The sequence below is a fragment of the Oryx dammah genome, unplaced genomic scaffold (genome assembly GCF_014754425.2).
Source record: "Oryx dammah isolate SB20612 unplaced genomic scaffold, SCBI_Odam_1.1 HiC_scaffold_4, whole genome shotgun sequence".
Taxonomy (NCBI): Eukaryota; Metazoa; Chordata; class Mammalia; order Artiodactyla; family Bovidae; genus Oryx; species Oryx dammah.
This window is the reverse complement of record NW_024070188.1, coordinates 48,742,925-48,757,891: the sequence shown is the minus strand read 5'-3', so window position 1 is coordinate 48,757,891 and position 14,967 is coordinate 48,742,925. Positions and strand designations below refer to the sequence as shown.

The following is a 14,967-nucleotide window of genomic DNA, read 5'->3' as shown; positions in this document are numbered from 1 at the left end:
CCAGACAAACATCTACTTCTGCTTCACTGACTATGCTAAAGCCTTCGACTGTGTGGATCACAAAACTGTGGAAAATTCTTCAAGAGATGGGAATACCAGATGACCTGACCTGCCTCCTGAGAAATCTGTATGCAAGTTAAGAAGCAACGGTTAGAACGGGACAACAGACTGGTTCCAAACTGAGCAAGGAGTACGTCAAGGCTGTATACTGTCACCTTGCTTATTTAAATTATATGCAGAGCACATCACGAGAAATGCGGGACTGGATGAAGTACAAGCTAGAATCAAGATTGCCAGGAGAAATATCAATAACCTCAGATATGCAGATGACACCACCCTTATAGGAGAAAATGAAGAGAACTAAAGAACCTCTTGATGAAAGTGAAAGAGGAAAGTGAAAAAGTTGGCTTAAAGCTCAACATTTAAAAAATGAAGATCATGGCATCTGGTCCTATCACTTCATGGCACATAGATGGGGAAACAATGGAAACAGGAACAGATTTTATTGTCCTGGGCTCCAAAATCACTGCAGATGGTGACTGCAGCCATGAAATTAAAAGATGCTATGACAAACCTAGACAGCATATTAAAAAGCAGAGACTTGACTCTACCGACAAAGATCTGCATAGTTAAAGCTATGGTTTTTCCAGCAGTCGTGTTATGGATGTGAGAATTGGACCATAAAGAAAGCTGAGCACTGAAGAACTGATGCTTTTGAATTGTGGTGTTGGAGAAGACTCTTGAGAGTCCCTTTGACTGCAAGGAGATCAAACCAGTCCATCCTAAAGAAAATCAGTCCTGAATATTCATTGGAAGGACTGATGGTTAAGCTGAAACTCCAATACTTTGGCTACCTGATGGGAAGATCTGACTCAGTGGAAAAGACCCTGATGCTGGGAATGATTGAAGGCAGGAGGAGAAGGGGACGACAGAAGATGAGAAGGGGATGACAAAGGATGAAATAGTTGGATGGCATCACTGACTCGATGGACCTGAGTCTGAACAAGTTCTAGGAGTTGGTGATGGACAGGGAAGTCTGGCATGCTGCCATCCATGGGGTCACAAAGAGTCAGACATGACTAAGTGACTGAACTGATTGATCTAATGAGCCACACATTTTTTAAAACACCATCAGTCAGTGAACAAACAGAATCAATCTTCTTAGCTTTTTCTGTATTCTCTAAGAGAGACCCCATCTCTTTTGCAGTCTTTTTCGTACCCACTGCATATGCATATGGATGCAAACACCAATCCTATATTTCCTGGGCTGTAAAGAGACTTTTAAAAATTGAAGCTCAGAAAGCTCAGAAAGCTCAGAGTATGAGACTGTGACTAACGGCACCCAGTTCCTCGGCAGGGATGGAACTGTGCATGAGGCAGAGAATAACTCAGCTGTACTGATTATAAAATAGCTGCTTCAGAATAATGTTTACATTCCTTACTTTTCACATACGCCTGCTACATGGAATTCATAGTTAAAGTACACTGATTATAAAATAGCTGCTTCAGAATAATGTTTACATTCCTTACTTTTCACATACGCCTGCTACATGGAATTCATAGTTAAAATACAGAAGACATCTTTCCAATGTTCTGTGGTGTCAAAGTGGAAACTGTACGTGACTCAGCCTCACAGCTTCACACGCTTCTTGGGCTGACAGGACTGCAAGAGGCAACTGATATCAAGCCTGGAGGGGAGGGACAGCCCTGTGGCCTTGAGACTCTCCATAACAACCATTAAGTTGATTAAAAGTGATGCTGACAGGCTTCAATCTTTCTTTGTTTTATGGATTCTGGCTGTTAAGTGGAGCCTCCAGGCCTAGAACCCTATGAGAATAGCACTGAGATTTTTATCAGACTATAAAATGCTTTAGAAAACAACACTGAATAACAGGTGTAAAATGTAAACTATAATTTAACCTTGACCATGTCTATAAAAATAAACTATGGATAACAGGATTATATACACACTGAACTAAGACAAAGGTATTATGAAAGATATATAAAAATAACCACCCCAAAAAGTTTCTGACAACCTGAAAGCATATGAATAGGAATTAAGTAAAATTTTACTTTAATCAAAATGTTTCTTTTGAATTTCAAAGACTGAATATAAAGATATAATGAAATCTATTTCTTTCTTAAGAAAACCCTAAGTCACACACAACCCAGTACATTTAGAAACTTATCTTAATCTCAATGATGGTGACAGAAGTTAGTATTGGATGAAGGTGAAATGTGCTTCATTCACAGCACCAACAGTAGCTGTGGATATGTGAGACAATTCTTTTCTTACACTGTATTACAACTCACTATAAGATGATCAGTGTTTGGTTAATCATATTTTAGGATAAAATAAGAGCATAATCATGCGTGTTTAAAATCAAGTTCTTCAGATGACAAATTTCCCATGAAAACTTAAGGACTGAGCTTCTTTGAAAAAAGAACCTTCCAATGACTTATAGAAGATGTTAGGAGATACAAAAGGCAAAGTTGGAATAACTTCCTCTAAAAATAATGAAACCTGAAAGTAGCATATAGATGTACTGGTTTAAAACTATCATGAAGTTCCATGTTTGTACACATCTGTATCTAGGGTGTGAAGGAGGGACGGAGAGAGAGAAAGATGGTTGTAACAATTCATATTATACACTAATAGTACATACATCTATTGTCACCCTATAGCAAATTTCTGAACTCATCTAATACTTGTCCAAATATCTATCACCCTTTTTGTGTTTTTTTCTTTCTGATCTTTATAAATTGGAGCTCCTTTTTAGAAATACAACCGTGAAATGTCTCTTTAACAAACGTAACCTCTAACACCAAGCCACTAACATTTAGTCTTGTGATGTTAATGAAATGAGAATTCCTTTTCTTAAATATTCAAATGAACAAACTCCTATCTTGATTTATAAAATTTCAACCAACATTCTCTTAAGCAAAGCCATTTCCATTTATTAAAGGTTATCTCTGATATCTATGCCATATAATATAGTACATATTAGTTTAAAGAGAGAAAAATACTGGTACTTCATGACTGAAAGAAGTCAGATGCAAGGCAAGGGGCAGAGAAAGAAACTTAAATTTCTAGGTTAATCTCAAGCATTTAAACTATGATTTTTTTTTATTGTTTTCCAATTAACTTGTAAGCATTCTAATTAGATAGGAGCTATATAGTATTTTCATAAGAACTACAGGAATTATAAAAGAACCTCAATAATTAATGAGGATAAGAAATCCTTTCATAGCATATGAAAGAAACCTTTCCCATGGAAACATCAAAGGAAAAACATGCCCTAAAACAATGGACTTTTTTCTGTTGAGTTGATTATCCAGGCATAAAGGGTTGACAAAGGATTGACCTCTGTCACTGGGCTTGATAGAAATGGCCTGAATAAAGAAAATGATATGGTAATAGATGAGGTGAGTGATAGAGGAATCACCCTCATACATACACTTCTGTTTCTGAGATAATATGTAACATGTAACAGACACACACCCACAAATTCTACCCTTCCTTAAATGTATCAGATATATCTCTCACTTTTTCATTATTTCAGTTCTAATAAGGGGAAAGAGGATTTTCCAAATCAGTGGATAGGAAAAAAAGTTGGGCTTTTACAAATGTTTCTGATGAAACTTATCAGGATTCCTGGCTTTACTGTAGAATTTGGTGAACAGGATAGTGAGGAAGGCTTATGAAGAGACTCTTGCCAACTCCACTTGTGTTCCAGGGATGTTAAAAATAGGAAAATAAAGAAAGTACCTGAATTCCTGTCATTACTTAGGGAATCAGAAACATTCAAGAGGGTTCACAACTTAAGACCTTAACATGGACTTTTGAGTGTCTTAAGTTAAATTAAGGAACGTATTTAAAGAAATGCTGATGCTATGGTAGCTAAATAAGGTATTTAATTTAATAATGTCAATAATGTGACTAACCTCCTCAGTATTATATACCTTGTATGTCCTATTTAGGCTCAGTATAAAACCTTTGTTTTTCAAAGCATAAAAATATGTCATATACACAAGGGGAAAGGACTTTGAAAAGAAAAAACTTGGAGGATTTACACTACCTGATTTCATGACTTATTTTAAAGCCATGAAAATCAAAACTGTATTATTAGTGAAGGCATATAGTACAGACACATGGCACTTCCCTTGTAGCTCAGCTGGTAAAGAATCTGCCTGCAACGCAGGAAAGGCTGGTTTGATTCCTGGGTTGGGAAGATCCCCTGGAGGAGGGTTAGGCTACCCACTCCAGTGTTCTTGGGCTTCCTTGGTGGCTCAGATGGTAAAGAATCCACCTTCAATGCAGGAGACCTGGATTTAATCCCTGGGTTGGGAAGATCCCCTGGAGGAGGGCATGGCAACCCATTCCAGTATTCTGGCCTGAATTCCGTGGACAGAGGAGCCTGGTGGGCTACAGTCCATGAGGTCGAAAAGAGCTGAACATGACTGATAAAGCACAGTACAGACACATAGGTCAATGGAACAGAATAAAGAGTTCTGAAATAGAGATTTACACACACACATATGGTGAACTGATTTTCAACTGAGATGCAAAGACACATCAGTGGTGGAAAGGATAGTCTTTTTTAACAAATGGTTTTAGAACAACTGGATATTCTCGTGCCAAAAAGGGTTGGGGTATAGGAAGGACAATATTCCTCTTTACCTTGAACTTTGCATCACATACAAAAATTATTTCAATTAGATAATAAACCTAAATGTAAAACCCAGAACTATAAAGATTCCAGAATGATACATAGAAGAAAAATCTTTCTGCCTCTGGGCTAGGCAAAAGTTTCTTAGATCAATACTAAAAGCAGGAGCCATGAAAAAAGAGTAATAAACTGAATTCCATCAATATTAAGAATTTTTGCTCTTTGAGGATCTTGTTAAGAGAAATCCCATATCTAATAAAAGACTTATATTCAGAAGATACAAAGAATGCTCAAAACTCAACAGTTTAAGAAAACAAACAAAAACAAAAAATGGCAAGTTTCTGTACACATACCTCACTAGAGATGTATAAATGGCAAATAGTACATAAGAAGATGCTCAATATTATTAGTCATTACAGAAGAGCAAATTAAAACTACAGCAAAATATTATATACCTACAAGAATGCCTAAACTAAAAAGACTGACCATACCAAATGTTGATGATGAAATGGAGGAACTGGCACTCATCGTGATGGTGGGAAAATAGTTTGGTAGTTTCTTAAAAAGTTAAAACACACAGCTACCATTTAACTCGGGCTTCCCTCATAGCTCAGTTGGTAAAGAATCCGCCTGCAGTGCAGGAGACCCCAGTTCGATTCCTGGGTCGGGAAGATCTGCTGGAGAAGAGATAGGCTACCCACTCCAGTACTCTTGGGGTTCCCTTATGGCTCAGCTGGTAAAGAATTTGCAGGTAGACCTGGGTTCCATCCCTGGGTTAGGAAGATCTCCTGGAGAAGGGAAAGGCTACCCACTCCAGTATTCTGGCCTAGAGAATTCCACGGACTGTATAGGGCTCGCAAAGAGTCAGACACGACTGAACCACTTTCACCATTTAACTCAATCATTTTGGTGTTAGGTATTTACCCAAGAGAAATGAAAATATATGTCCATACAGAGACTTGTATACAAATGTTCACAGCAGCTTTATTTATAGCAGCCAAAAAATAGAAACAACCCCAATGTCCCTCAATATGTAAAAGGATAGAGAAACTGTGCTAAAACCATATAATGAAATATTACTCAGCAATCAAAAGGAATGAACTACTGAAGTGTAACAACATGGGTAAATCTCAAAATAATAACTGAATCAAAGAAGCCAAAAAAAGAAATACAGTATGATTCCATTTAGATAAAATTCTGGCAAGTGCAAATTAATCCATAGTGATTAGATCAGTGGTCACCTGGGAACTGGAGGAGAAAAAGGAAGGGGAAGAGGTGGGGGAATTCAATAGGGCACAAAGATACTTTTAGGGTTGATGGATATGTTATTTGTCTTGATTGTGGTGATGGTTTCACAAGGGTAAGTATAACTGGATGTCAAACTGTATAGTTTAAATATGTATATTTTCTTACAGGTCTATTATATTCCAATAAAGCTGTCAAAAAAAATTCTACTGGGAAATAGGGTAATGAAGCTCTAAATTGTATTCTTCTTAACTAATCACCAAATTGTACTGGTCAAATTTATTATGGGCAAGATTATTAAACTAACTGATTTACTGAAAAGCTGAAGTACTATTTCAGCAGAGATATGTAAAAGTAAACAAAATTAATAATTCACATTCCCCAATTTTTGTGAGTTACTTGAAGGATTTTAGTGAGTTCTGGATGAACGAACTGTACCTAGGAAAAAATGTTAGAAAGTGAAAAATCATACCTTGATTTGTGCAAAGGGTCTTTCATAACCTCCAACATAAAGAAGGCCAATGTTCTGAGGAAGCAACCTACAAATGAAAAGAAAAACACCATTTATAAAATATCCTTCCTTAAATATAAGGTTGTATAATTATCAAAATTTGCATAATAGTTACTTAATATGAAAAAATTAATATCTATGCAACTATTCTTATCTTTTGCATGATGGAACAGTATCCAGCAAAGGAATAATTCTTATACTTCAGAAAATGGTGGGTAAACATTGAAAATCGCAATTTAAATTTAAAACAATCCAACAAAATAGTAATTCCAGCAAAATCACTCCATAGAAGAGAATTAAGCAATGCATAGATTTTAAAAATCTATGAGTTCAATTCAAAAAACACTCTTTGTCTTTCTATACCATTCACTATGGAGATAATATTAATACAAACCTAAATAGTTCACTCCCAAAATCTAACAGGAAAAGCAGACACACAAACAACTACAACAGAAAGTAGTCTCTGATAAATGCTATTGCAGAGGTATTTATCATTGCAAAGTAGTGGAGTGAGAGGTACTTGCGATGGAGGGAGCTGGAGAAGCCTGAATAGGTGGAATTAAGACTTAACTCTGATGAGTGGGTAAAGCAAAGGGAAAATTTTATAAACTAAATTCTGAGAATGCAGAAGATTTGAGATAAAAAGGAAACAAGTATGGCTCAAGAAAGGGATAAGTTAGCTGGAGATGAAAACCCAAAGAAAGCTTAAAATGGGCCATGAATAATGTCAGACTTCATATCTTTATTTCATAAGCAATATTTATTTTTTTATACAAACAATAAGTGCACATAAAAGTGAAAAACCATCTAGAGAGTGGGGATAAACTGGCTACCTTTCCTGCATCCTTCCTTCCTATTTCAAGAGGTCTACCATTCTTGACTTCTAGGGGCTTCCCTGGTGGCTCAGCAGAAAAGAATCTGCCTGCACTGTAGGAGATGTGGGTTCAATCCCTGAGTGGGGAAGATCCCCTGAAGCAGGCATGGCAACCCATTTCAGTATTCTTGCCTGGAGATTCCCATGGACAGAGGACTGGCAGGCTACAGTCCCTGGGGTCGCAAAGAGTCAGACATGACTGTAGCAGCTGTGCACGCACACATCATTCTTGACTACATGAAACACTATGAATAAGGAGATACCATCATTAGAACCATGCTGTATCAGGGCTTCCCTAGTGGCTCGGTGGTCAAGAATCCACCTGTCAATGAAGGACACGTAAGTTTGAACCCTGATCCAGGAAGATCACACATGCTGTAAAGCAACTAAGCCTGTGTAGCACAACTATTGAGCCTATGCTCTAGAGCCTGCGAGCTGCAACTGCAGAAACCCACGTGCCCTAGAGCCTGTGTTCTGGACAAGAGAAGCCACCGCAATGAGAAGGCCATGCACTGCAACTAGAGAGTAGCCCCTGCTCACTGCAACTAGAGGAAAAAACCCTGTGCAGCAATGAAGAACCAGAAGAGCCAAAAATATAAAAAAATAAATAAGCATTAAAAAAAAAAGAACTGTATTTGTGGAGCATGTAGTCAGGCAGGGTATGAGAAGCACATAATTAAAGTAACTACTCTATGGTGTCTTATAATCATTGTCACCAGGTGACAGTGTGAGCAGTTGTGTTATTACTGAAGGGGAGAACGTGCCAGCCTAAATTATGCCACTTGATATGTGGATTATTTCCAGCTGACGGCAATCAAGATCCAGAAGACTCAGGAAAAACTTATACCTCTCCCTTAACTACCTATAAGAATTTAGATAGGGGGCCTGGCCCAGAAAAACAGCTATTACCATAATGTTATCTGCAAGTCTTACCTGCATGGCAGGGCAAACTTCTAAATACTACACATTAGGTCTTATTATCCTATGCGTCACTCTCTTCCCCTTTGAAGACCCAGGCCCTACTCCCACTCCTTAGCATAGGATGGCACATAAGCCTCAACTGTCCAACTTGCTCTTGAGTCTCTTATCACAGGGGATCCTGTACGTACCAACTTAAATATGTTTTCTCCTGCTAACTTGTCTTATGTCAATTTAATTATTAGACCAAAGAACCTAGTGCTGTGCTGAGTCACTCAGTTGTGTCCAACTCTTTGCGACCCCATGGACTGTAGCCTGTCAGGCTCCTCTGTCCATGGGGATTCTCCAGGCAAGAATACTGGAGTGGGTTGCCATGCCCTCCTCCAGGGGATCTTGCCAACCCAGGATCTAGGTTCAAATAACCTAGAAGAAAAGGGAAAATTTTTCCACGCCTACATTAACTTTCCATTGACTTGGTAAGACTAACAGAGCACACTTTTAAAGCATCTTCGATTTTATGAATTAGGTAAACAGATTCCATCTCTCAGGAATATCCTCTGTTCCCTACATTCTTTAAAAGCCTATAAAGTATTAAAGGCCACTAAATGTTAGCGACTAGTTGTGTCCAACTTTTTGCGACCCCATGGACTAGAGCTCGCCAGGCTCTTCTGTCCATGGGATTCTCCAGGCAAGAATATTGGAGTGGGCTGCCATTTTAAGAGTGCTGAGAGCAAATAAACACAATAATAAATTAAACCAGTTTAGCAAAAAGCTACTTAAGTTTGGAATGTGAATCTTAAAGTAACACATTTTAACATGTTGTTGAAGGTTATAAACGACTAAAGGCATTATTTCTTTACTGGATACAAGTAGAAAGCATGAGAAATGTCCCCAAATGTCTCAACTGGGAAATGGAGAATTTCTTCACCATCATTTGACAAATACGAAATTAATCAAATCAATAAAACTTTAAATCACTCACAAATTGCTAGTATCACAAAATTAATTTTGTGGTACTTTATTTCCTATATAACAAATGTTCACAAAAAGCTTGATAAACTCCTTTTAGAAGTAAGAATAGTCACTTCATACAAATAGATGCTAGAAAAGGAAGAGAATAAAAGCTGGCTGACATTTAAAAATCAATGTCTCTAATTACTATGCATATGCATTTCAGGAAGTATGCCAATATATAATTTAGTGGCCCCCTCTTCCTCCAACTTGCCTATCTAATAACTACCTTCTAAACAAGAAATATCTTAAATATGTTAGTTACACAGCATATATATATTTTGCTTTTTAAATCTTATTCTTTCTCATCCATGTACATATTATTTCTTACCATAAATTATACTACCACCTTCGTTTGAGTGGGTTTTAATATGTACCATAATTTAAAGGTTTGCTATGTGTAAAATAATTAATACTCTGAGAACAAAAATTCCAACTTATGGAACATTTCTTAAAATGCTTTTACCTTTCAAAAAATTATTTTGCCAGATTGTATGCATAATTATTGTCAAATAATAGGCACCATTTCATTATGACAGGGTACTCATATGTTATATAGCAATCACATTTTAAATCCCAGAGTAAAGGCATTAATTCACCATTGATAGATGCACTTAAATGTATACGTTAAAAAGTATGTGTTAAAGTAAAAACCCTGACTCATTTAGTACCAGGTAATTGTTTTGCAACTTCTGTTAGGTGAATATTAACATAATTTTTATACAAATGCTAATAACTCCCAAAATATTTGCTTATAACCAAATGCTTCTACAACGTGGCTACCAAAGAAATTTTTGGAATAAGAAGGCACTATTGGGAAAAAGAAAGAAAATCTATTAGCGCTTTTGAAAAAAGTAAAGATAGGCAAGACTGATGTTCATTTTGCTTCAATTTCCCAAATACAAATATTAACAAATATCTATTCTGGAAAGAAAGCTGCAAAATTATTTCCAGAAAATTTTCTCACATAAAGGAAAAATAAAACTTGGCAGGTAATAGAAAGAACATCATTTAAAAGAACCTCATTCATCATCATTCAGTGATGATATATCAGGCTTAGAAAAAACTGCTTTGAAAGGAAATTGAGTCTATAATTATTTCAAATTAAAAGTTTAAAAAAAGGCAAAGGGGATCTTTCTAAAAATAAGCTAAATAACTCAAAATTAACTGTTCTGTCTACAAGCCCTAATTACATTACCCACTAACTGATAACACTTTTCAGCTGCAATAAAATTCTTTAAAAAAACTTACAGTACCTTGAATACTGACTGACAAATAAACTCCCACTTCTAAGCCAAAGAGCAAGTTCCCCAAAGAGCAGACTATATCCAATACATTTAGTACTAGGGAAAAAGAGAAAGTCAAGGCACTTAGAATAGGATCAATAGGGCCCTTCTGAGTTTGAGAAAATGTACATTATTGAGAAGGCCTACATTATTCTTTGAGACTTGTAATATAATGTAAAAGCAGCATATGCCATTAGGCACAGATAAAACATGAATGAGCAAATGAATGAGTTCATTATTATCCTTACAGACTTTTCTGTAGCCTACACTTTTCTCTTCTGGTTTGCTTTCTACATACTTGTATAAGAGTAACAAAAGGCTCTAGTGCTTCATGAAAAAACAAAATCCACCACCACCATGTTTAAATAAAGAATCTGTGTGTTGTTAGAAATAAATTACCTGAACATGATCTCTGTGAAATATACACTGACACAAATAACAGAAATAATAAATAAGATGGGGAAAGGATAAATAAGATGCTGAAGTAAACAAAAGAAAGCGGAATCATTTTGCAAAGGTATATATGAAGAAATGCTGTTGAGCCACTGATATTCAGAAAGTAAATACTAACATAATGTGTAAGCATATACAGATGAATAATATACCACATTAAGGGAGCAACTTCAGAAAAGAGAATTCTGGCATATTCTGTAAGTCTACAAATAAAAAGAACTGTATATACATATAAGTCCTTGAGTTCATAAACTTGTTTCGCACAGGGGTATGGGTTAGTAATTATGAAAATACATATATGTATATAAGAATTTAAAAAACAAATATTCCATGGATAAGGAGATATAGATTGCTCATTGTGCAAAGTTATAAATAAGAAAAGGGGAGAGGCTAGAGTGAACATAATAAACAATATTGGATTAGAATCAAGAGGTATCAACTGGAACTCTTGGCTTTTAATAAATTCACAGATAGATAAAGATATAAAAGTGTGTGTGTAGGTGCATGTCAGTATACAATACATTCCTAACTCTGACAACTGACAGGGTCTATAATGACACCCAGCAGCAACGACCCTGCTGAGGACTTCGATCTGTGTTTCCAACCATCAATCTTCACCAACTAAAACAAAAACATCTGGCTCTTTAGAGAAAAGGTTGATTTCTGGACCGAGGAAGGAAAATTATAAGAGCCTAGAACATCTTGTGGTACTGGGAAGTCAGGAGGTATGGAAAAGTGATGACAGTGCATCAAAAACTCACAGAAGCCGAACTGAAGGTGTTCCAATGGCCAAAGCCAAAACAGCAAAATCCAGGCAGAGTGCTGGCTTACAACCTGTGGAGTGAATTACTCCTAAGTCTTAAGTAATATGAATAAGTATATCAGGAAGAAGGGACAGTGGTTCTTTACATTTCAATCCCTATTAATGCACTGAGAAAGAATGAAGGAAACTGAAATTCACCATATTTGAAATATTTGCCAAAATGAAATTGAAGAAACGTTATGCTAACTATTGCTGCAGGCAAAAACCACTGAAAGATACTAAAACTAGAAGATGAAGGTAGGATGAGAAACATGACACTTGCCTAGTCTCAAAGTTCTTCCCCAGAAAACACTTATTAGTTACAATACACACACACACACACACACACACACACACACACACACACAGAGTAACTTCAGGGTACAGAAATTCAGAAAACTAACCAAATAATCAAAATTACCAACACGACCGCCTTACCTGCCTTCCCCCCGGCCCCCCACAACACAATGCACCTAGAAGGGCACTCTATCACTTCCATGGTGTTCTTCCCTAAAAGTATCCCCCTAAAAAGATCAGCCTAAGGGGCATTCTATGTAAAAACTGACTAATATTCTTGAAAAAGTGTCAAGAGCATGAAAAGCACAAGTGAGGTACTGTCACAGATTATAATAAGATTATATTAAAGAGACATGAAGCCAAACATAAAAAAATATAGGGTTGTATTTATGTAAGTTTCAAAATCAGGCAAACCCAAACCCCAGTGTTTGGAGTTGGATACCTAAGTAATAAAAGTATAAAAAAGAGCAAGAAAGCACAGATGTACAAACAATGGTCATCTTTGGTGGGAGAGAGGAGCTTGTGAATGAGAAATAGCATACTGGAGGCATCTAGGGTGCTAGCAACATTCTCCTTCTTGTTCTGAGTAATGGTTAAATGTGTGCTGGTTACATGAAATTTCATTACGCTGTACATTTATGATTTATGTACTTTTTTGTATATATATCTATTACATATATATATATACACATATAGTATTAAATGTATACTATAATACTATAAAAGGCCTTTATATAAAAAGCACAAAGGAAAAAAAAAAACACAAGCAATCAGTAAGAGAATAATCCTGACTCTTATATGAGGGGTACAGTACTAACTGGTATATCAACATATTTTAATATTCTTGTATAAATAGACGAGTGTTCTAAGAGATGAACTTCTGGGAAATCCACAAGTCACTCTATCTACTTCTTAGTGCATGCATTCGTGCTAAGTTGCTTCAGTCGTGTCCAGCTCTTCGCGACCACATGCACTGTAGCCCGCGAGGCTCCTCTGTCCATGGAATTCTCCAGGCAAGAATACTGAAGTGGGTTGCCATGCCCTCTTCCAGGGGATCTTCCCGACCCCGCCTTAGTACTGGAGCTACAAATTCTACGGAATAAATATAATATATGAAAACAGAGAACTCACATATCTGGGCATGATGGTACAATGGTTTTAAATGGAACGACATTAAGATTTTTTTAAAAAGAAACACAAGTGCATTAAAAATGTATAGATAAAATGTCCACTTCCAGCCAAGGATAAGGGTAATAAGAACTGAATTAGGTCCTACTCCCTCTAACCAACTAAAAACACAATGTGGTACAATGGTTTTCAGAAATTGGTCAAAAGGTAGCACAGGTCAGTGGTTCCCACAGAAGGGAAACAAATAAGTGAGTCCTACCACTACCCCAGCTTACCACCTGGAGCTTTCAGATCACAGTGTCCATAAAGCCTAACACACTTACTATCTGAGTCTCCAAAGAAAAAAATTGCCAACCCCATTTCAAGACAAATGAAAGCACACATCTATGAGAAGACTTGTACCCAAGTCTCAGAGCAGCTTTATTTGTAACAGGAAGACTGAAAATATCTCAAATGTCCATCACACACAGGTGAAGAGATAAGTAAACTGTGACATAGCTATACAACAACAGGCTACTCAGCAATAAAAAGAAATTGACTATTGATACATGTAACAATATGGATGAATCTAATGTTAAAAGAAGCAGGGGGAGAAGGGACACACCTACTGTGTGTTTCCATTTATTTAAGATTCTAGAAAATGAATACCAACAGCATGGTTGCCAGAAAAGAGCATGAAGGGTGTTGCAGGAGAGAGGGAGAGGGCAGGAGGCAACTCTGCAGGGTGAAGGATATGACCATTATCTTATTCCAGGAGTGGTCATTTCACACTCAAAAATCTAACTGCACACTTAAACTATGTACAGTTTATCGTATATCAATTACTCCTCAATAAAGCTGTAAAAAGTAATGTACAAACTTCACCTTCCAAATTTTACTAAATATGTTTTTAAAAGAAACTCTATAAATGTTCACAGGCCACATAGCAAACTGAGTCTACGAATAATTCTTAATCAATCCACCCTGATCATTCTAAATGGCAATGGCATTCTAATGGTTTTTTTGAAGAACTGCCTGTGCAAACAGGAAGCAGAAGAGTCTGAAAAGTGGATTTTAACAGAGAAATCATTTAACACATGTAGTTCCCCACATGCTTTATTATCTACTGATCATAAGAATTATGCTATAGTTTACCTACAAGAGAAGAGAGAGAAGAGTGACTTATATAGGGATTAGCCTCGAATATAAACATCTGAATTTTTGTGAACTTCATCATATCCACAAATTTTCACCTTTTTGAAAACTGACTCCAAGATGTATATGTAAAGCACATTTGTTAAAAAAATAAGTGACTAAAACTTTCATTTCCTGTACTGGGAAATTCTGAATCTTATTTTATTTTCTCCCTCTAATTTTGTTCTACAAGTTTCCCTTGAATACTCTGCATAAGACTTTGATCGTCAGCCTTCCTTTTTCCCTGGGAAAAAGTAGGAACATTATGCTAAGGGGCCTTTTCTGCAGAAAAGTATAAAAGATGCCATGGAGACAAGAAACAGAGAGATTTAAGCTGAGTGGATATAATTCACAATCCATTTTTTTTCTGTCTAAATTATAGCACCATATCACATATTACCAGCTATTTCAATAATAGCTATGATCAATCAAAGAGAGAAATGTCATTTTTTAAAATCACAGACTCCAGAATGACTGAGACTGTTATATTCTACATTGAAAAGAATTACTGCAAATCTGAATTTCAGCTTCATAGAACTCTCCACAAAATGCTGACACATGAACTGTAAAAACTACCACAAACTGCCTATATGTCTCCA

The 14,967-nt window shown here is 36.5% G+C and overlaps 1 protein-coding gene across 1 annotated transcript in view; it reads right to left on the bottom strand.

Annotated features, from left to right (window-relative positions):
- Window positions 1–14,967, bottom strand: part of RNGTT (RNA guanylyltransferase and 5'-phosphatase) — a 241,443-nt gene that overhangs the window by 40,268 nt on the left and 186,208 nt on the right. Inside the window, exon 14 of the mRNA XM_040238814.1 lies at window positions 6,388–6,454. Coding sequence (XP_040094748.1) covers window positions 6,388–6,454 — 67 coding nt within the window. The remainder of the gene's footprint in view (window positions 1–6,387; window positions 6,455–14,967) is intronic.